Source organism: Scyliorhinus torazame, chromosome 10, assembly GCF_047496885.1.
Source record: "Scyliorhinus torazame isolate Kashiwa2021f chromosome 10, sScyTor2.1, whole genome shotgun sequence".
Taxonomy (NCBI): domain Eukaryota; kingdom Metazoa; phylum Chordata; class Chondrichthyes; order Carcharhiniformes; family Scyliorhinidae; genus Scyliorhinus; species Scyliorhinus torazame.
Window position 1 is genome coordinate 257,223,214 of NC_092716.1, and position 23,248 is coordinate 257,246,461.

Sequence of the window (23,248 nt, forward strand, 5' to 3'; positions counted from 1 at the left end):
TGAAAAACACCGTGCGGTAAACCAGAAGGGTGTTCCCCTGGACACTGATGGAAAAGGAGAGGAAAGTGGCCGGATTGCAGCGGATCCTTTGGAACAACGGCAAGGAAGGCAAGCAGAAACCAAGATGGCGTCGGAAGGTGGCAGTTTCATATGGGGCCCTGAACAACAAGAGTTTTTGAAACGCTGCGTGGAGGAGATAAAAAAGGAAATGAAGAAAGAGTTGTTGGCCCCGATACTACAGGCGATTGAAGGGCTGAAAGAGGAACAAAAGACCCAGGAGCAGGAGCTTCGGGTCGTGAAGGCGAAAGCAGCAGAGAATGAAAACGACATACAGGGCCTGGTGGTGAAGTCGGAGATACAGGAGGCACACCAGAAACGATCTGTGGAGAGGTTGGAGGCACTGGAAAATAACGCAAGGAGGAACAACTTGAGGATTCTTGGCCTTCCTGAAGGTGTGGAGGGGGCGGACGTCGGGGCATATGTGAGCACGATGCTGCACTCGTTAATGGGAGTGGAGGCCCCGACGGGTCCGTTGGAGGTGGAGGGAGCATACCGAGTTATGGTGCGAGGACCGAGAGCAGGAGAAGCTCCAGAGCCATAGTGGTGAGATTTCTCCGTTTTAAGGATAGAGAAATGGTCCTTAGATGGGCGAAGAAAACTCGGTGTAGTAAATGGGAGAACGCGGTGATCCGCGTCTATCAAGATTGGAGTGCGGAGGTGGCGAGAAGGAGGGCGAGCTTTAATCGGGCCAAAGGCGGTACTTCACAAAAAAAAGATAAAGTTTGGAATGCTGCAACCGGCAAGACTGTGGGTCACATATCAAGGGAGGCACCACTACTTTGAGACGGCGGATGAAGCGTGGACTTTTATTGTAGAAGAAAAATTGGAATGATTGGACTACGAAAATGAACGTTTGGACAAAGTGGTGGGACGAGTGGGGGGGGGGGGCGAAGAGGGATTGTATGATTAATCCTGCGGTATGGTAACTTTTCTTTCTCCCACAGGTGGTGAGGGGGGGAGGTGGGGAGGGAGAGGAGATGGGGCGTTGGCCATGGGAGGCGGGGCCGAGGGAGAGGCACGGGCTTGGTTCCCTGCGCTATGATAATTATGGCGGGAATAGAGAAGCAGGAAGGAGGGGGCGCCGCACGGGGCGAGCCGTGATCACGGGGGGAAGCCGAGGTCAGCCAGAGTTTGCTGACTTCTGGGAGCAACATGGGGGGAGTAATTACGCTAGCGGGGGGTCTAGCGGGGGGGGGGGGGAGGGGGGAATTACTGGGTTGCTGCTGCTGGGGAAAGGGGGGAGTGGGTGCGGGAAAGGATGGGCGGGGGGGCACCGTCTGGGAGAAATACAGCCGCGTGGGAACTGGGCGAGAAGCTGGAAAAAGATGATGGCTAACCGGCAAGGGGGGGGGGGGTGGGAAGCCCCCCAACTCGGCTGATCACGTGGAACGTGAGGGGGCTTAACGGCCGATAAAAGAGGGCACGAGTACTCGCACACCTTAAGAAACTTAAAGCAGATGTGGTCATGTTACAGGAAACGCACCTGAAACTGATAGATCAGGTTAGGTTGCGCAAAGGATGGGTAGGGCAGGTGTTCCATTCGGGGCTGGATGCGAAAAACAGGGGGGTGGCTATATTAGTGGGGAAGCGGGTAATGTTCGAGGCAAAGGACTATAGTGGCGGATAACGGGGGCAGATACGTGATGGTGAGTGGCAAATTTACAGGGAGAGATGGTGATGTTGGTAAACGTGTATGCCCCGAATTGGGACGATGCCAATTTTATGAGGCGAATGCTAGGACGCATCCCAGACCTAGAGACCGGAAAGCTGATAATGGGGGGAGACTTTAACACGGTGTTGGAACCAAGGCTGGATAGGTCGAAGTCCAGGACTGGTAGGAGGCCGGCAGCAGCCAAGGTGCTTAAGGATTTTATGGAGCAGATGGGAGGGGTGGACCCGTGGAGATTCAGTAGACCTAGGAGTAAGGAGTTCTCGTTTTTTCTCCTATGTCCATAAAGTCTATTCACGCATAGACTTTTTTGTGTTGGGTAGGGCATTGATCCGAGGGTGAGGGGAACGAATATACGGCTATAGCCATTTCGGATCATGCCCCACACTGGGTAGACTTGGAGATAGGGGAGGAAACAAGAGGGCGTCCACCCTGGAGAATGGATATGGGACTAATGGCGGATGAGGGGGTGTGCTTAAGGGTGAGGGGATGCATTGAAAAGTACTTGGAACTCAATGACAATGGGGAGGTTCAGGTGGGAGTGGTCTGGGAGGCGTTGAAGGCGGTGGTTAGGGGGGAGCTGATATCAATAAGGACACATAAAGGGAAGCAGGAGAGTAAGGAACGGGAGCGGTTGTTGCAAGAACTTTTGAGGGTGGACAGACAGTATGCGGAAGCACCGGAGGAGGGACTGTATAGGGAAAGGCAAAGGCTGCATGTGGAATTTGACTTGCTGACCACAGGCACTGCAGAGGCACAATGGAGGAAGGCGCAGGGTGTACAGTATGAATATGGAGAGAAGGCGAGCAGATTGCTGGCACACCAATTGAGGAAAAGGGGAGCAGCGAGGGAAATAGGGGGGGTGAGAGACGAAGATGGAGAGACGGAGCGGGGAGCGGAGAGAGTGAATGAAGTGTTTAAGACATTTTATAAAAAATTGTATGAAGCTCAACCCCCGGATGGGAGGGAGAGAATGATGGAGTTTTTGGATCGGCTGGAAATTCCCAAGGTGGAAGAGCAGGAAAGGATGGGATTGGGAGCACAGATCACGGTAGAAGAAGTGGTGAAAGGAATTAGGAACATGCAGACGGGAAAGGCCCCGGGACCGGACGGATTCCAGTTGAATTTTACAGAAAATATTTGGACTTGCTCGCCCCGCTACTGACGAGGACCTTCAACGAGGCAAAGGAAAGGGGACAACTGCCCCCGACTATGTCAGAAGCAACGATATCGCTTCTTTTAAAGAAGGAAAAGGATCCGCTACAATGCGGGTCCTACAGACCAATCTCCCTCCTCAATGTAGATGCCAAGGTCTTGGCCAAGGTAATGGCAATGAGAATAGAGGAATGTGTCCCGGGGGTGGTTCATGAGGACCAAACTGGGTTTGTGAAGGGGAGACAGCTGAACACGAACATACGGAGGTTGTTAGGGGTAATTGATGATGGCCCCACCAGAGGGTGAAACGGAGATAGTAGTGGCGATGGATGCCGAGAAAGCATTTGATAGAGTGGAGTGGATTATCTGTGGGAGGTGTTGAGGAGATTTGGGTTCGGAGAGGGGTATGTTAGATGGGTGCAGCTGTTGTATAGGGCCCCAGTGGCGAGTGTGGTCACGAATGGACGGGGATCGGCATATTTTCGGCTCCATAGAGGGACAAGGCAGGGATGTCCTCTGTCCCCATTACTGTTTGCACTGGCGATTGAGCCCCTGGCGATAGCGCTGAGAGGTTCCAAGGGATGGAGGGGAATACTTAGGGGAGGAGAAGAACACCGGGTATCTTTATATGCGGATGATCTGCTACTATATGTGGGCGGATCCAGCGGAGGGGATGCCAGAAATAATGCGGATACTTGGGGAGTTTGGGGATTTTTCAGGGTATAAATTGAATATGGGAAAGAGTGAGCTGTTTGTGGTGCATCCAGGGGAGCAGAGTAGAGAAATAGAAGACCTACCGTTGAGGAAGGTAACAAGAGACTTTCGTTACCTGGGGATCCAGATAGCTAAGAATTGGGGCACATTGCACAGGCTAAATTTGACGCGGTTGGTGGAACAGATGGAGGAAGATTTCAAGAGATGGGACATGGTAGCATTGTCAATGGCAGGGAGGGTGCAGGCAGTTAAGATGGTGGTCCTCCCGAGATTCCTTTTTGTGTTTCAGTGTCTCCCGGTGGTGATCACGAAGGCTTTTTTTCAAAAGGATAGAAAAGAGTATTATGGGTTTTGTTTGGGCGGGAAGACTCCGAGAGTGAGGAAGGGATTCTTACAGCGTAGTAGGGATAGGGGGGGGCTGGCACTACCGAGCCTAAGTGAGTATTATTGGGCCGCTAATATTTCAATGGTGAGTAAGTGGATGGGAGAGGAGGAAGGAGCGGCGTGGAAGAGATTAGAGAGGGCGTCCTGTAGGGGGACCAGCCTGCAGGCTATGGTGACAGCCCCATTGCCGTTCTCACCAAGGAACTATACCACGAGTCCGGTGGTGGGTAGCTACACTGAAGATTTGGGGACAGTGGAGACGACATAGGGAAAGACCGGAGCACTGGGGGGGTCCCCCGATAAGAAACAACCATAGGTTTGCCCCGGGGGGAATGGATGGGGGATATGGAATGTGGCAAAGAGCAGGTATAACGCAATTGAAAGATCTATTTGTGGATGGGAAGTTTGCGAGTCTGGGAGCGCTGACCGAGAAATATGGGTTGCCCCAAGGGAATGCATTCAGGTACATGCAATTGAGGGCTTTTGCGAGGCAGCAGGTGAGGGAATTCCCGCAGCTCCCGACACAAGAGGTGCAGGACAGAGTCATCTCAAAGAAATGGGTGGGGGACGGTAAGGTGTCGGATATATATAGGGAAATGAGAGACGAAGGGGAGACTATGATGGACGAACTAAAAGGGAAATGGGAAGAAGAGCTAGGGGAGGAGATTGAGGAGGGGATGTGGGCAGATGCCCTAAACAGGGTAAACTCGTCGTCCTCGTGCGCCAGGCTAAGCCTGATTCAGTTTAAGGTATTACACAGGGCACATATGACTGGAACACGGCTCAGTAAATTTTTTGGGGTGGAGGATAGGTGTGCGAGGTGCTCGAGAAGCCCAGCGAATCATACCCATATGTTTTGGTCATGCCCGGCACTACAGGGGTTTTGGATGGGGGTGACAAAGGTGCTTTCAAAAGTAGTAGGAGTCCGGGTCGAACCAAGCTGGGGGTTGGCTATATTTGGGGTTGCACAAGAGCCGGGAGTGCAGGAGGCGAAAGAGGCCGATGTTTTGGCCTTTGCGTCCCTAGTAGCCCGGCGCAGAATATTGCTAATGTGGAAAGAAGCCAAGCCCCCGGGGGTGGAGACCTGGATAAATGATATGGCGGGGTTCATAAAGTTAGAGCGGATTAAGTTCGTCCTAAGGGGGTCGGCTCAAGGGTTTACTAGGCGGTGGCAACCGTTCGTCGAATATCTTGCGGAAAGATAGATAGGGGAGAACAAAGAAGGCAGCAGCAGCGGCCCAGGACTTGGGGGGGGGGGGGGGGGGATGGGGGGGGGGGTGGCCTGAGACAAGGCAGTTGCCAATTAGGGCTAGTTTTTTTTTTTTTTTTTGTTATTTAATATTTATTTATTTGTTGTTGTTTTTGTTTAAATTTAAAAAAGGTCATTATTATCTGTATTGTTACAATGTTGTGTAAAGGATGCACAATGTACTGTGTTGGTTGACCAAAAATTTTCAATAAAATATTATTTAAAAAAAAACAAAAGCATGATTAAGACTCCACTTAATGGTCAGCTTTCACTATTTGGATTTTCACATGAATAATGCCATCTGGACAATTTAGCAGAGGACTGTTGAGAACTTTGGATCTGCGAAAGATCACTTGCCAAATGTAGGAGAGGAGAGTAATTTTAGATGTAAACGGGAAAATTGGGTTAAACTCTGAGTATTATCATGAAACTTGATGTTATATTTTTGTACAAAGAATATTAAGTAGGACACGTAGAAGGATCAAAATATGAATCTCCTGTCAGAAATAGTACACTTGATTACTTAACAGAATTGTAATTCCTCCTTCAATAGATGTTGAACGTAGACGTATCTACGATATTGTGAATGTTCTAGAAAGCTTGCATATGGTGAGTCGGCTTGCTAAGAATCGGTACACATGGCATGGCCGCCACAATCTCACTCACACACTGGGAACATTGAAGAATGTTGGTGAAGATCAAAAATATGCAGAACAGATGTTACACATCAAGAAGAAAGGGTTTGAATTACACGAGAACTGTATAAAAGAGCCACTACGAGAGCAAAACTCAGGCAACAACAGTGAGGTGAAGTCTAAAGAAATGTATTTTGTGGAACTTCCTGGAATGGAATTTAGAGCAGGTACGCAAACATTTAACAACATTTTTTTCCCCAATTAAGGGGCAATTTAGCGTGGCCAACCACCTGCACATCTTTGGGTTGTGGGGGTGAGACCCACACAGACACAGGGAGAATGTGCAAACTCCACATGGACAGTGACTTAATGCCGAGATCGAACCCAGGTCCTCGGCGCCGTGAGGCAGCAGTGCTAACCACTATGCCACCGTGCCACCCTAGTGGGTACACAAGCATTAAGGTTTTTAAAAAAATATATTTTTATTCTCCTTTTTCACATTATCTCCCAAATTCGCACCCACCAACAATAAACAATAAGTAGTAATGAATATAATGTCAATTCCCTTATCAACAACAACAATCCCATCCTCCCACCAACCCCCAAACAACTGCGCGCATGGTAACATAAACAAATAACAAAAAGGAATCAGGAATCACCCATAGTCACCATTAACACATACAGTCCCCCCACCCCCCCCAACTAATGTACGATGTTATCCAATTCTTGAAAGTGAATAATGAATAACGTCCATGAATTGTAGAACCCCTCCATCCTTCCCCTTAGTTCAAACTTAACCTTCTCAAGAGTCAAGAATTCACACAGGTCCACCTGCCATGCCAGGGCACAGGGTGGAGAGGTTGCTCTCCTTCCCAACAGGATCAGCCTTCGGGCAATCAACGAGGCAAAGGCTACAACATCTGCCTCCGCACCCGTTTCCAATCCCGGCTGGTCCGACACACCGAATATGGCCCCCCGAGGGCCGGGACCAGTTTTACGTGCACCACCTTAGAGATTACCCTAAAAACCTCCTTCAAGTAATCCTCCAGCTTTGGACAGGACCAACACATATGAACGTGATTTGCGGGGGGCCCCCCCGCAACGTTCACACACACCTTCTACCCCCCTCAAAGAGCCGGCTGATCTTTGCCCTTGTAAGGTGTGCTCTATATACCACCTTCAGCTGTATCAGCCCCAACCTCGCGCACGAGGTGGAGGCGTTCACTCTCTGGAGCCCTCACACCAGAACAGCTCCTCCATACCCTCTCCCAACTCTTCCTCCCACTTTGCTTTGATCTCTTCCAGTGGTGCCTTCTCCTCTTCCAGAATAGCCCCTTAAACCGCCGACACTATCCCCTTTTCCAGTCCCCCTGTCGTCAGCACCTCCTCCAGCAATGTGGAGGCCGGCTCCACCGGGAAGCTCTATCTCCTTCCTGGCAATATCTCGAACTGGCATGTATCTCAACATTTCCCCCTGCTCCAGCCCATACTTCGCTCCCAGATCCGTCAATCCTGCAAAACGACCCCCAAGAAACAAATCTTTTAGTGTCTTAATCCCCTTCTCCTCCCATCTCCGAAAATCTCCATCCCACTTCCCTGGCTCAAATTTGTGGTTCCCCAACCCGAAGAGTTGGCGAAACTGCCTCCAAATTCTCAATGAAGCTATTGTTACCGGACTCCCTGAGTATTTCCCCGGGGCCATCGGGAGCGGCGCTGTTGCTAGCGTCTTCAATCCCGACCCCTTCACAAACTCTCCTCCATTCTGACCCAGAGAATCAAAACCTCTGACCCAGCTACACACCTTTTCCACATTCGCCACCCAGTAATAATACAGCTGGTTCGGAAGATCCAAACCCCCTGCCTGCCTTCCCCTCTGTAGCAGCACCTTTCTAACTCTGGCCACCTTCCCTCCCCCCTTCCCTCCCCATATGAAGGATTAAGGGAATGGAGATTCTGTATTTGGACATTTCTTAGGAAAAAAAGTCAGAAATATTTACAATGTTCACAGTGTTAAGATGGGACATGAGAAAGGATTATTCAATCCACAAAGCTTGTAGGTCCATGGCTTCAACAGAGACAGATTATTGTTAATTCCCTGTCCTTCTGATTCCATAAGTATAGCCACAAAAAGTGGCCACATAGATATTTGGCGGCTCATAATTTGCTTCTGCCATTTAATTCCGCCCTTCTCTATTCTTGAAATGTTCTCCATCCCACAAATAGTAGCCAATTATATACAAGGTACCATAAACAGTCACAATTTTACAGGCATTGAAGGCTGAATGTTGGACATTGGCTGGAATTCTCTGGTCGTTGTGATTCAGTTTTCTTGCCGGCAGCGCACCCCCCGCAATGGCATAGGGTGGTTATCATGGGCGGGTTCTCAGCCGTGTTTTTCTCTGCTGCGTGCCGTTCGCTGATGGTGGGATTCTATCTTTCTGCTGATTGTCAATGGGATTTTCCATTGTAACCTCACACCACTGCAAAATCTGCTGCAGGGGCTGCGCTCCCGAACAGGCGCCTGAATGGCGACTAGGGGCTTTTCACAGTAACTTCATTGAAGCCTACTTGTGACAATAAGCGATTATTATTATTAAAATTGAATTGCAACAACCGCAGAATTCCGGCCAGTGGGAAATCCCATTGACAATTGGCGGGAAGATGGGATCCTTCCGCCAATTGGCACGTGGCTTGCGGACCAGAGAGTCCAGCCCATTGTTCTTGAAATGATGTGATGCAATTACTTCTCATCCAATTGGACAAACAGACAGGGTCTCATTCAAAGTCTTGGTCAAATGATGACACGGCGCAGAACTCCTTAAATATTGGCCTAGATTTTTGTGTCCCGAAGTGCAACTTGAACCTACAATCTTTGACTCCGAGGTGAGCGTTCTACTACTAAGCCAAGCCTATAAATAAAATATTGGGAGCTATTTGGCATTGCCTACCAACCAATTTGTCCATATATCAAGTTGGAAACAAGTGTATGTTGTTGCAGTTACTATCCCTTTAAAAGAAGCAATGCTGGAGTCAAAAGGTAATATTTGCAACAACCTTCTGCCAGAAGTGTTGAGTAGATGATCCATCATGGCCTTCTCCGGAGGACCCCAGCATCACAGATGCCAGTCTTCAGACGATTCTAGTCACTGCACGTGATACCAAGAAACGGTTGAAGGGACTGGATACTGGGCTCTGACAATATTCCTGCAATAGTACTGACAACTTGACGTGTTCAAGGACGTGCCATGCCCCTAGCCAACCTGTTCCAGTACAGCTACTGCACTGGTATATATCCTTTTTTGATTGGTTTTGTTACAGTAAATTATAATAAACTTTCCACTGGCAGAAGTGTAAGTAACCAGAGGACATTGATTTAAGAAGAACAATTACTTTTTTAATGCAGTGAGTCATGATGGTCTGGAATGCACAGCCTGAAAGATGCAGTAGACACTTTCAAAACGGAATTAGATGTACAGGTGTATGTCATATAGGGGACAAATAGAGGAGTGGGACTGATTAGATACCCCTCTAACAGACATTGTTGTCTGAGCAACCTCCTGTCTGGTGACCTTCTGCTTTAAATTGCAGTGGAAAAGTACACAAAAATGAGTGAAACTGAAAGCAAGAAACTTAATAATTGGTTCCCTTGATTCAGTAATAAAATATCAAACCAAGATTGTAGAGTTTGGGGCAGTCCATTTATGTAGAGCAACTTGCTGGTTTTCCCTATTACAATTAAAATTGATCTTTCCATCTGCAGCCTCAGTAAATGGACGGAAGGACAAATCCCTGAGGGTAATGAGCCAGAAATTTGTCATGTTATTCCTGGTATCAAAACCCCGAGTGGTTAGTCTTGACACTGCTGCTAAAATCTTAATTGGTGATGACCAGAAGGTGGATCTGGATCACAGCAAGTTTAAGAGTAAGTGGAATACTTTAGAATGGCAACAAAATGAATGACTTGATAATCTGTAAACCTATTTATGTACAAATATGAATTCCTCATTTCTCCTTGTACAGACTTACAATTGATATGCCTTGGGATCAGTTAGCTCAGTTGGCTGATTCGTGATGCAGAGCTAACCGTGTGGGTTTAATTCCGATGCCGGCTGAGGTTATTCATGAAGGCCCAGCCATCTGAACCTTGTCCGTCGCCTGAGTTTATGAATATAGATTATAGAATCCCAACAGTGCAGAAGGAGGCCATTCGGCCCATTGAGTCTGCACCGACCTGCTGAAAGGGGGCCCATGCCCCCAAACTACCCCCCGTAATCCAGTAACCTCACCTAACCTTTTGGATATTAAGGGGCAATTTAGCACGGCCAATCCAGCTAACCTGCACATCTTTGGACTTTGGGAGGAAACTGGAGCACCCGGAGGAAACCCACGCGGTTTTGAAATTGTATGGTGCCCTCCGGTTAAATCATCGCCAGTCAGCTGTCAAAGTGGGGAGCAGTCTATGATCCTCTGGGACTCCGGCAACATCTTCATTTTATGCCTTGAACTGCAGCTCTTTGGTTTGTCATTGGGGGCATGTAACAGTAATATGTTTCTTAAAATAAATTTTTCTCTGATTCAATTCCCTTCCACTTCCAATTTGAGACATTTTACCTTGGAAGGCTCAAGAGATGATGCGGTCCTTGTTGTCTTTATGAGGTTCTTTCTCAATCTTTTCTGCCTCGGAGTCACAACACTAGGGAATTAACCAATAATTCTTATAAAAATACCCAAAGTCTTTGGCCCTTGGCTGACCAATAATTACAGTCACCAGGTTTGTAAATGTAACCACAATTACTGTCTATTTATAACAAGAATTATAATGAAATATGCAGCAAATACAACTGGTGAACTATTACCCAATTCCTAATACCCACTTTAACTTGTCCCCACCCGCTACACCCACACACAAAACCGACAAACACAAAGAAAAGAGTAAAAGTCATAAGTGAAAGGAAAAAGAGTCTTTGTTCAGATGATGGTTTCCAGCACTTCACTCCTTTTCAAACCTCCTTTCACAGTTTGTGTGTTTTATTGTGGATTCATGCAGGCCTTTGTAGTTTCAGAAATATTTCCGGAGAGAGAGATGGCCTCTGTTTGCAGCCCATAAAGGTTTCCCTGTAGATAGATTTATCCAGCAGCTTCCCTGTCCGTTCTGAGAATACAGCCCACACAGCTTCTCTGGAGAAAAAACATAAGGTAGAGCATAGACAGACTTTTCTCTGAGCTGCTAGGATCAAACTGAAAGTCCTTGGGACTCTGAAAAGCCTTCCACTGATACATGGGCAGAACACGGCCTTTCGGACCAATTCATTGGCCACAAGCCAATCAAACTGAGTCCCACCCCATCTATCTCTCTGGTGCCGATAAGTCTGCAGCCTCCTGTTCAACCCAGCTGAAACTAGCAAACTTCTCTCCTAAAACTTTTAAATTCCGGTCGCTTGACTTAGAGAGACATGTCCCTTCATCATCCATCGATCAAAATAAAAGAAAGGGGAAATAAGGGAACAAATAGGAAGGACCCTTGCATTACCCTGATGTATTTATTTGAGCGATTTCTGGCTGCAGGCTGGGATGACCAGCCACTCATCGCAGACCAGGAGGTCATATATAATCATAAGGTTTTTTTTGTTCAAACCAGGCTTTCACGGTCCCTCTGTTTGGTGTCTGACTCCTTGGAGTCAGCACAAATAGTGACCCTTTGGCCCATCGTGGCTATGCCAGCCATCCAACACCTATCTATTCTAATCCCATTTCTAAACTGAGGAAAGGATATTTCACTCAGGAATGATTCCATGGACAACCAGGGATCTTTTATATTGAAACAAACTTTATTATTAACACCATTTGCATCCAAGGAAAAAAAAACAGCTTTTCAATTAGTTCTTACAAAAAATAGAGAAAGGTCTTTGAGAATACTTTCCCATCTATTTCTAAAATTTAAATGTTGCAAAATCCACACACACACATGCCACTTATTAATAACGTTCAGTGGCTTACAGATTCATTAAAAAAGTTCTTGGCAGAGATGCTCTCAATAATAATAATCTTTAGTGTCACAAGTAGGCTGACACCATCACTGCAATGAAATTACTGTGAAAATCCCCTAGTCGCCATATTCTGGTGCCTGTTCAGGTACACTGAGGGAGAATTCCAAATTACCTAATAGCACGTCTTTCGGGACTTGTCGGAAGACACGCAGACACGGGGGGCGGGATTCTCCGAAATGGAGGCAAAGTGTCCGCGCCGTCGTGAACGCCATCGCGTTTCACAACGGCGGGAAACGGGGGCTACCAATTCTGGCCCCCATAGGGGGCCAGCACGGCACTCCAGCCTCCCTTCCCAGCGCCAACCCGCGCATGCGCAATGGCGCCGCGGGACTTATTCAACGCTCTGGCAGCAACATGGTGTGGGGGTTCAGGGGCCGGACGCCATCAGAGGCCCCCCCCCTCCACAGGCCGCCCCCCCGACCCTGCACACAGAGGTCCCGACGGTTGCGAGCCAGGTGTGCGGGGCGCCGGCGGGACTGCCGTTTCTGCGCGGCCGCTCGGCCCATCAAGGCAGCGGCCCGCGACCGGCACCACGCCGGCGCAAATGGCGGCGATTCTCCGCTCCTCAGAGAATCATGTGCCGGCGTCGGGGCAGCGTGGCGCGGTTGCGGCGATTCTCCGGACCGGTGCGGGGCTCGGAGAATCCCGCCCGGGGAGAACGTGCAGACTCCACGCAGACAGTGATCCAAGCCGGGAATTGAACCCGGGACCCTGGCGCTGTGAAGCAACAGTACTAACCATTGTGCTCCTGTGGCGCCCTGAAGTCAGGCAGAGAAATACTGTTTTCTTCAGAATCCAGAGCAGAACTCTAAAATAAAACTAAAAACAACAGACCCAGGGCAGGGCTAAAAACAAAACCAGTCCCTCCTATGAGTGACATCACAGCCTAACCCCCTAATCACAGCTTTAGCAGATATTTAAACTGGATACCATGAGTTATTTTAAATAAATTATGCAACAGACAGATAATACAATATATATATATATATATATATTTATATATAGAAATGTCCTACATTCGAAAATGAAATGAAAATCGCTTGTCACCAGTAGGCTTCAAATGAAGTTACTGTGAAAAGCTCCTAGTCGCCACATTCCGGCGCCTGTTCGGGGAGGCTGGTACGGGAATTGAACCCGCGCTGCTGGCTTGCCTCGGTCTGCTTTAAAAGCCAGCAATTTAGCCCAGTGTGCTAAACATTCATCACACCCTTTAAATCTCTTTCTCCTTACCATAGATCTATGCCCCCAATTATTGACCCCTCTACTAAGGGGAAAGGTTTTTTCTTATCTATGCTCCTCATAATTTTGTACACATCGACGTACACCTTGTTTACAGTATCTTCAGATAGAGGCACATTCCTCATTGAGCATCCATTGGAGTTTACTTCTGCTCGCTGGCAGGTATCTCCTTGTCAATTTGGAGTATGCTTCCAGTTTTGCGATGAAATTGGAACCTGTTTTTGTGGGGAGGTCCTCTGTGGCCCTTGAAAGTGTGTCTGCTGTTGTCGGTTTCTTACCTTAGATGTAGGTAACCTGTGTCTCATCGATGAACCTCATAAGGCAGAGGCGAAACCTCTGGATTCTGAGGAGCATCTTTGCTAGCTCATTCCTGTCCAGTAAAGACTGGTGGCTTGTGGTCCGTTTAAATTGTAACCCTGAGGCCGATGATATAGTCTGAAAACTTCTTGCATGCCTACATGACTGTGATGGCATCTTTTAGGGTTATGGGGATAAGGTGGGAAAGTGGTGTTGAGGATTATCGGATCGGATCAGTCCAGCATTTTATTTTTTCCCTGCATTTTCTGCAAGTTTTGGGAGTTTTCAACATGTCACCATGTTGTAGGGTGTCGGTTACAGTTCGGTAGGTCTGAAGAATTCTTCCTAGTCATATGTAGGTTAAATCTTATTGACTCTTCGAACTATTTACAAATATACATTAAAGGTACAAGCTAGAAACTGTCTCCATGTTTGTAAGAATACAAGGTTCTGTCTGACACTTAACTGACCTTGGGTGTGGATCATGTGCTCCCTTACATCGTTGATGTGTATGATGCTGTACTCAGTCCCACATTAACACTATGAATACCAGCAGCATCTTCTGCCTTGGGGTCCTTGATCCTGGAGAAGACATTTAATTTGGTGGGGCTTCCCTAAAAGAGACGACACGGGGCTCTTGCCAGATCTCCAAGCAGTGGGTAAGACCCCCATCAAACACCAACCTCTGTCTAGCTATCAATGGAGATGGACACACTAGCAAATTTATGCTATTGAGGTAAACAGCTTTTTAAAGATTTCCTGCTGAATTATGATACAACGTTTTTCCTCATCATTTGAAGGCATTAACTGCTTGCTGAGGTAATAGCAGCCATGGATCGACTCTGTGGGCAACACGGTAGCACAGTGGTTAGCACAGTTGCTTCACAGCTCCAGGGTCCCAGGTTCGATACCTGGCTTGGGTCACTGTCTGTGTGGAGTCTGCACGTTCTCCCTGTGTCTGCATGGGTTTCCTCCCACAGTCCAAAAATGTGCAGCAGGTTAGGTGAATTGGCCATGATAAATTGCCCTTAGTGTCCAAAAAGGTTAGGTTGGGTTACCGGGATAGGGTGGAGGCATCGGCTTAAGTGGGCTGCTCTTCCAAGGGCTGGCGCAGACTCAATGGGCTGAATGGCCTCCTTCTGCACTGTAAATTCTATGACTCTTGGAATCATTTTGGGAAAAGTTCACAGCCTTAGCCAATATCATAACCCCAACCCTTCGCTCTCACGCCGGGGTCACATCAATTTAAAAGCGTTAAAATGGGGTCACAGTGGGAAAATGTTTGGGGAGCACTGCCTTATTTGATGTGTCAGCAAGGTATTTGACTAGTGGGAACCACAGAGCAGCCTGATTTATTACTTGTATCATTTTTTCTTTCTCTTCCCCTCCCTAATCTGGACCAATTATAATGTACTTTCAGTTGTCCTAAATGAGACCAACAGCAACCAAACATCAAATCTGTGAGTGAATAAGCTGCTGAGGGCCCATATTGAAATGACTAATCATTAAAGAGTGCCGAGGTGTTGCAGCATTTACCATTTGCAATCTTACTTTGAATTTAACTGCTTTATTGTTTGACCTTGAATTAATTAGATTTTATCGAACTGAAACCAACTGTGGTATCTTAACCACTCTTGTCTGGGATTCACTAACTTGAATAGACTGTGGAATCTTTCCAATTTGTGTTGTTCCTTTACTGTACAAAATCACCCTCAACCCACATGCGAATCTTTATTATTAGAGTTCATACCCCTGCTGTTATTTTTGTTCAGGATCCTAAAGCCTGAGATGAGTTATGCACAGCAGGGCTGTGTGATGTAAACTTGTTATAATTTTTAGGCTAATAGTTTTGTTGGTTAATGCCTTGAGTTTATTTTCTTTGTGAAAGTGGGAGGAGGTGAGGGGAAGAGATTAAAGGGTGTGTTTAAGAGGAAAGATGAAATGTGTGTTTTATTTTTAACGTTTTTGCTTCGGAGCCAAGGTCCACTCCCTCTCTGATTGTCTCAGTCAAAATGCGCTGACGTTATCAGCTGCATTATTATCTCAGGCATAGGTCCCTCTTCCAAAACTGCTGCTGTTATCCCAAATTTCCTTTAAATGCATGTTCTTGACCCCATTCAGTCTCTACAAATACTGCTGTTTCTTTTCTTGGCCTTTTGAATATATCGGCACTACCTAATTCCTCACTCTCACCTCTTCCATAGCCCTATTTGAATTTGTTCAGTTCAGTTTTCTTAATTATATTTTTCTACCATAATGGTAAGACTCATCAACATTGTGTATCACGATGTATTATTTCTCATCTGAAGCACCTACTCAATAGTCTACTTCCATTACTTAAAAGTCCTGTGTAATGAAAATTGTCTCATGATAACTACATTTTTCCTTTTGATCTAGGAAGTTGCTTTTAGATTAGAAATCCGAATTCTCTGGGTGAATACTATCCTGTTTCATCCACTTAGTTTACATTTTCACTCTTTTGTTTTTATTTCTTCGTGGCCAAATTGTAAGACTGAGAGTTTTAGTTATACTTGATCACACACTCGAGCATCACATTAAAGTACTAAAGCTCAGTGTCATTGGAAAGTCTGGAAAACAGGTTGATACAGATATTCGAATATCCAAATTTACAAACTCATTCCCAAGTTGTTTGGGGTGGGATTTGCTGTACACAGGAGATTTTGCCGGCCATAACTTCCTTGGTGTGGCAATCAGCGTCAGATTGCCACTCCGTACGAAATTACCTGTGTTAAATTTCTTCTTTCTCTCTCTCGCCTGGCCTTCCAGGCAGTGTAACTTTTCCAGAGGCCAAGTTGGTCTGATAGAGTCGGAGTGAGGGGGAAGGGGGGTGAGGGGGGGGATTCCAGCCAGATTCGGGATGAGAGTTGGGCCCGTGAGGATTAGTCGGGGCTGTGGGCATCCTCTGTGATAGATGGTGTATGGGGAGTCCCGTGAGTGGATTGGTCTGGGTGTTTAAAATGGTTACTCAGAAGTTAGAAGCAGTTTTATTTCTTTTAACCTTTTCTGAGTAGCTATTAGCATAACTCTGGTGAAACAATCTGAAGCTAGCGATTTAAATCGCATTTCAGATGGTTCGCTGTGCAAGCAATTGCCCAGAGGAAGCTAGTACTTCTGGATAATTGCCGTTCAAATACTTACTGGGAACGGAACTTCCAAGATGAATTCCCCAGTGTATCTGGGGTTCCCCCAAATCCGATGCTGGGGAGCCCGGAAGCATTTTTTCAGCATTGTTCCTCAATTAGCATAGCCAGTGAACGGTCCTTCAAGCAATTATTTCAGTGTTGAAAGTTAGTACAAACTTCTATTTGCTCCAAACTATTAAACAGAGATTGAGGTATTTGACCATGTACATGAGTTTGGGCCTAATTTGTAGTTTAAATTGGCTATGCTGGAGCTAGAGGGAGAGAGGAAAAAATCACAGAGTTTGATGAAAAGTATGTATTAAACTGGAACTATATAAAATCTTTGGACAAAGAGATCCTGCTGGACATACTGTGAATGGAACATAGAATGAGGGATAATGAGCGAGATCGGGATCTTCTGGTGCCGCCAAAGCACACCCCCGCCTCGGGTTTCTCGGTGATTGTTGTATCTAACTCAGGTAAATTCTGTGGGATGGATTCAACAGGAAATCCCATTGTCAGCGGCGAAACCAGAAGATCCAATGGCGGGCCACCTCTCCCCGCCGATATACGCCAAAGAATCTCACCCAATGGGTTTTAAAGCTTTGGACAGTTGTGAATATCACTGTGTTCCAGGATGATTAGTTACTGGTTCTCGAGTTTACTTACAGTAACTAAGCTGTCCTTGATCATTGGAATATCCTGGTTTTGTTAGTGGGGGAAACAGGTAAATTTGTACCTAATGTAGTCACCAGGTTATAGATTGTGAGTTAGATACAACAAATAAAATATGGATTTTTAAAATTTGATTCTTACTGACTGAATCATACAGCAGTTCTCGTATGCCAGACAGCTCATAGACATTACTTTATTCACTGCTCATAATAGTGCGATATATAGCCATCTGTTGAGCAGAGATCTTTGGAATAATATTCCAAGATGAATTCCCCAGTATCTTTGGGGTTCCCCCAAATCCGATGCTGGGGAGCCCTTGAGGGGACAGGTAATGAATACTCCTTATTTTATTGATGTATGGGAAAGACTTAAAAGATCAAAATGTGTAAACTTTATCACTGCTCCATGCTTGATTCTGAAAAGTAAGATTTTCGCTATCTGCTAATCAATATCCTTTATCTCACAGCTAAAATAAGACGTCTCTATGATATCGCTAATGTTCTCACCAGCCTTGAACTTATAAAGAAAGTACATGTAACAGAGGTGAGAGGACGGAAGCCAGCATTTAAATGGATAGGACCAGAGGCATTCCCAGACCTAATCGGTACACAATCCTTTTCATAAAATTATATTTCTCTCGTTCTTGCAGTTCTACCATTTTCCTCAGAAAATTAGTTTGATTTCACAATCAATGAAATAAGCTTTGATCATGAATGAAACTGCTGGACTTCCGGTTGCGGCTATGCAGAGCTAAGTCGCACGTTCGGCAGCTCCCGCTTGGAACGGACTTATGGGCTCTTAGGGCCCCCAACGGCATTTTTTCGACATTTCCCGGTGTGGGAAGAAGACTGCAACATTCCCCTGACAGTGTATGGCTTGGACCAGGAGCGGGGCGACTAAAAATGTGGTGAACCCAAAGAAAGTGCGAGGGGGAAAAAGAACAAGGTGGCGGCGGGTAGGGACCAGGCAGCATGGATGCAGTGGGCGCAGGAGCAGCAGGAGGTTATTCAGCACTGCTTCAGGGAGATCAAAGTGGACCTGCTGGAGCCGATGAAGGCTTCTATTGATAAGCTGCTGGAGGCCCAGGGGGTGGCGATCCACGAGGTCCGACAAAAGATCTCTGATAACGAGGATGAGATCTTGGGCCTAACGGTAAAGGTGGCGGCGCATGAGGCGCTCCACAAGAAATGGCAGGAACAGTTCAAGGAGATGGAGAACCAGTCGAGGCGGAAGAATTTGCGGATCCTGGGCCTCCCGGAGGAGCTGGAGGGGTCGGACATGGGGGCCTATGTGGTCACCATGTTAAACTCGCTGATGGGAGCGGGGTCCTTCCAGGGGCCCCTGGAGCTGGAAGGGGCCCATAGAGTGCTGGCGAGGAGGCCCAAGGCTAACGAGCCGCCGCAGGCGGTGCTAGTGCGGTTTCATCGGTTCGCTGATCGGGAGTGCGTACTCAGGTGGGCCAAGAAAGAGAGGAGCAGCAGGTGGGAGAACGCGGAGGTTCGAATATATCAGGACTGGAGCGTGGAGGTGGCGAAGAAGAGGGCCGGGTACAACCGGGCGAAGGCGGTGCTGCACAGGAAGGGGGTGAAGTTTGGCATGCTGCAGCCGGCGCGACTGTGGGTCACCTACAAGGACCGACACCATTATTGTGAGTCCCCGGAGGAGGCGTGGGCCTTTGTTCAGGCCGAGAAGCTGGACACAAACTGAGGGTCGGGATAGGGGGTCGGGTGTGGAGCTGGTCGGGGATTATGGTTGCTGTGTTACATTTTGAGGGGGGGTTCTTTGTTCTTGTTTCTTTTTGATTCGGTGCGGGTGGTTATGGTGGGTTGGGCACTGTTTTGGTTGGGTCTGTCGGGTGGGCTCTTTGAGGGGGGCAAGTAAACGGAGTAGGGGTGGATGACCGGTAGGGGTGGATGACCGGTAGGGGTGGATGACCGGTAGGGGGAATGGGGGCCCCCCGCGCGGGGGAGGTTGAGGGCCCCCCCGCGCGGGGGAGGTTGAGGGCCCCCCGCGCGGGGGAGGTTGAGGGCCCCCCGCGCGGGGGAGGTTGAGGGCCCCCCGCGCGGGGGAGGTTGAGGGCCCCCCGCGCGGGGGAGGTTGAGGGCCCCCCGCGCGGGGGAGGTTGAGGGCCCCCCGCGCGGGGGAGGTTGAGGGCCCCCCGCGCGGGGGAGGTTGAGGGCCCCCCGCGCGGGGGAGGTTGAGGGCCCCCCGCGCGGGGGAGGTTGAGGCCCCCCCGCGCGGGGGAGGTTGAGGCCCCCCCGCGCGGGGGAGGTTGAGGCCCCCCCGCGCGGGGGAGGTTGAGGCCCCCCCGCGCGGGGGAGGTTGAGGCCCCCCCGCGCGGGGGAGGTTGAGGCCCCCCCGCGCGGGGGAGGTTGAGGCCCCCCCGCGCGGGGGAGGTTGAGGCCCCCCCGCGCGGGGGAGGTTGAGGCCCCCCCGCGCGGGGGAGGTTGAGGCCCCCCCGCGCGGGGGAGGTTGAGGCCCCCCCGCGCGGGGGAGGTTGAGGCCCCCCCGCGCGGGGGAGGTTGAGGCCCCCCCGCGCGGGGGAGGTTGAGGCCCCCCCGCGCGGGGAGGTTGAGGCCCCCCCGCGCGGGGGAGGTTGAGGCCCCCCCGCGCGGGAGGTTGAGACCCGAGTCGGGGGTGATGGGACTGGGCCTGTAAAAGGAGCTGCGCCAGAGGAGGCAGGGCCGGGCAGGTGGAAAGCGCGGGCTTTTTCCCGTGCTGGAGGGGGCGGGGCCGGGAAGCGGGGTTTTTTTTCCCCCGCGCTTGGGATGGAAGGTGGAGGCGGAGAGCCTGCTGGTGGGTAATGGAAGGGGAGGGGAAGTCCCACAATGGGAGGAGTTGAAGGAAAGGCGGGAGTGGCCGGGGTCAGCAGGAGTCAGCTGACTTGCGGGAGTGTAATGGGGGGAGCAAAGCAGCTAGGAGGGGTCCTAGCTGGAGGGGGGGTGGGGGTAACCGGGTTGCTGCTGGTATGGTCAAGGGGTGCTGGAGCGAGTAGAGGGGGTTGGGACGGGCGTCTGCCGCTGTGGGGAACAGGCCGAGCGTGGGGTGCGGGCGCGTGGCTGGCCGAGGAGGGGTTATGGTTAGTCTGCGGGGGAGGGGGGGGGCGGGGGCGGGTAGCTCCCTGATCCGGCTGATAACCTGGAATGTAAGGGGACTGAACGGGCCGGTTAAGCGGGCCCGGGTGTTCGCACACATGAAGGGGCTGAAGGCGGATGTGGTCATGCTCCAGGAGACATATCTGAAGGTGGCAGACCAGGTAAGATTGAGGAAGGGGTGGGTAGGTCAGGTGTTTCATTCGGGGCTGGATGCCAAAAATCGGGGGGTGAATCTTGGTGGGAAAGAGGGTGTCGTTCGAAGCGTCGAGCATTGCGACAGACAATGGCGGCAGGTACGTAATGGTAAGAGAGGGTGGTGCTGGTCACCGTGTACGCCCCGAACTGGGACGATGCGGGTTTTATGCGACGCATGTTGGGTCGGATCCCGGACTTGGAAGTGGGGGGCCTGATTATGGGGGGGGACTTTAACGCGGTGTTGGATCCGGCACTAGACCGCTCCAGGTCTAGGACGGGTAGGAGGCCGGCGGCGGCTAAAGTGCTGAGTGGGTTAACTGACCAGATTGGAGGGGTGGACCCTTGGAGATTTGCAAGGCCGGGGGCTAGGGAATTTTCATTCTTCTCGCACGTTCATAAGGCCTATTCCCGGATCGACTTTTTTGTTATGAGCAGGGCGCTGATAGCGAGAGTAGAGGATACTGAGTACTCGGCGATAGCCATTTCGGATCACGCCTCGCATTGGGTAGACCTAGAGCGGGGGGAGCAGAGGGACCAGCGCCCGTTGTGGCGCTTGGAGGTGGGGCTGTTGGTGGACGAGGAGGTGAGTGAGCGGGTCCGAGGAAGCAAAGAGAGATACCTGGAGGCCAACGATAACAGGGAGGTCCGAGTGGGGATGGTCTGGGAGGCGCTGAAGGCGGCGGTTAGGGGAGAGCTGATCTCCATTAGGGCCCACAAGGAGAGGAGAGAGCAGAGGGAGAGGCTGGTGGGAGAGATGGTAAGGGTAGACAGGAGGTACACGGAGGTGCCGGAGGAGGGACTGTTGAGGGAGAGGCGTAGCCTCCAGGCCAAATTCGACCTGTTGACCACCAGGAAGGCGGAGGCGCAGTGGAGGAAGGCCCAGGGGGCGGTTTATGAATATGGGGAAAAGGCAAGCCGGATGCTGGCGCATCAGCTTCGGAAGCGGGACGCAGCTAGGGAGATTGGGGGAGTTAAGGATGGGGGAGGGAGTGTGGTGCGGAGTGGGGTTGGCATCAATGGGGTCTTCAGGGACTTTTATGAGGAACTGTATCGGTCCGAGCCCCCACTGGAGGAGGGCGGGATGGGCCACTTTCTGGCCCAATTGAGGTTCCCGAAGGTGGAGGAGGGACTGGTGGCGGGATATGTGGCTCCGATTGGGCTGGAGGAGCTGGCCAAAGGGAAATGGAGCATGCAGGCGGGGAAGGAACCGGGGCCAGACGGTTTCCCGGTCAAATTCTACAAAAAATATGTGGACCTGTTGGGCCCGCTGCTGGTTAGGACCTTCAATGACAAGGGAGGGGGGGGCCTTGCCCCCGCGATGTCCCGGGCACTGATCTCCTTGATCCTGAAGCGGGACAAGGATCCCCTACAGTGTGGGTCTTCTAGGCCGATTTCGTTGTTAAACCTAGATGCCATGGTGCTGGCGAAGGTCTTAGCCACGAGAATTGAGGATTGGGTGCCGCAGGTTGTCCACGAAGACCAGACTGAGTTCGTGAAGGGGAGGCAGTTGAACGCGAATGTGCGGAGGCTCCTGAACGCTATTATGATGCCGGTGAGGGAGGGGGAGGCGGAGATAGTGGTGGCGATGGACGCTGAGAAGGCCTTTGATAGGATAGAGTGGGGGTACTTGTGGGAGGTGCTGAAGAGGTTCGGGTTTAGGGAGGGTTTCGTCAGGTGGGTTAGGCTGTTGTACAAGGTCCCGATGGCAAGTGTGGCCACGAGCAAGAGGAGGTCCGAGTACTTTCGGTTGCATCAAGGGACGAGTGCCCCCTGTCCCCCCGCTCTTCGCACTGGTGATTGAACCCCTGGCTATGGCACTGAGGGAGCCGAGGAACTGGAGGGGGTTGGTGCGGGGTGGGGAGGAGCATAGGGTGTCACTCTATGCGGACGACTTGCTGCTATATGTGGCGGACCCGGTTGGGGGAATGCCGGAGGTAATGAGGATCCTCAGGGAGTTCGGGGATTTCTCAGGGTACAAGCTCAACATGGGGAAGAGCGAGTTGGTTGTGGTTCACCCAGGGCACCAGGAGAGGGGGATTGGCGAGCCCCCACTAAAAAGGGCGGAGAGGAGCTTCAGGTATTTGGGAGTCCAGGTGGCCAGGAGCTGGGGGGCCCTGCATAGACTTAATTTCACGAGGCTGGTGGAGCAAATGGAGGAGGAGTTTAAGAGTTGGGACGCGTTGCCGCTGTCCCTGGCAGGTAGGGTGCAGTCAGTCAAGATGACGGTGCTCCCAAGGTTTTTGTTCCTGTTCCAGTGCCTCCCCATTCTTATCCCAAAGGCCTTCTTTAGGTGGGTCAACAGGAGCATAACTGGGTTTGTGTGGGCGCGAGGAACTCCGAGGGCGAGAAGGGTGTTCCTGGAGCGGAGTAGGGATGGGGGGGCTGGCGCTGCCCAACCTCTGTGGGTACTACAGGGCCGCCAATGCGGCGATGGTGCGCAAGTGGATGATGGAGGGGGAGGGGGCTGCATGGAAGAGGCTGGAGACGGCGTCCTGTGAGGGTACGAGTCTGGAGGCGCTGGCAACGGCGCCGCTGCCGCTCCCTCCAATGAGATATACCACGAGCCCGGTGGTGACGGCTCCTCTCAAATTCTGGGGGCAATGGAGACGGCACAGGGGGGAAGTGGGGGCCTCGGTGTGGACCCCAATACGGGGGAACCACCGATTTGTCCCAGGGAGAATAGATGGAGGG

The 23,248-nt window shown here is 50.2% G+C and overlaps 1 protein-coding gene across 1 annotated transcript in view; it reads left to right on the forward strand.

The window, feature by feature from the left end:
- Window positions 1-23,248, forward strand: part of e2f8 (E2F transcription factor 8) — a 58,191-nt gene that overhangs the window by 13,557 nt on the left and 21,386 nt on the right. The window contains 3 exon segments of the mRNA XM_072466714.1: window positions 5,785-6,093; window positions 9,627-9,788; window positions 17,734-17,871. Coding sequence (XP_072322815.1) covers window positions 5,785-6,093; window positions 9,627-9,788; window positions 17,734-17,871 — 609 coding nt within the window.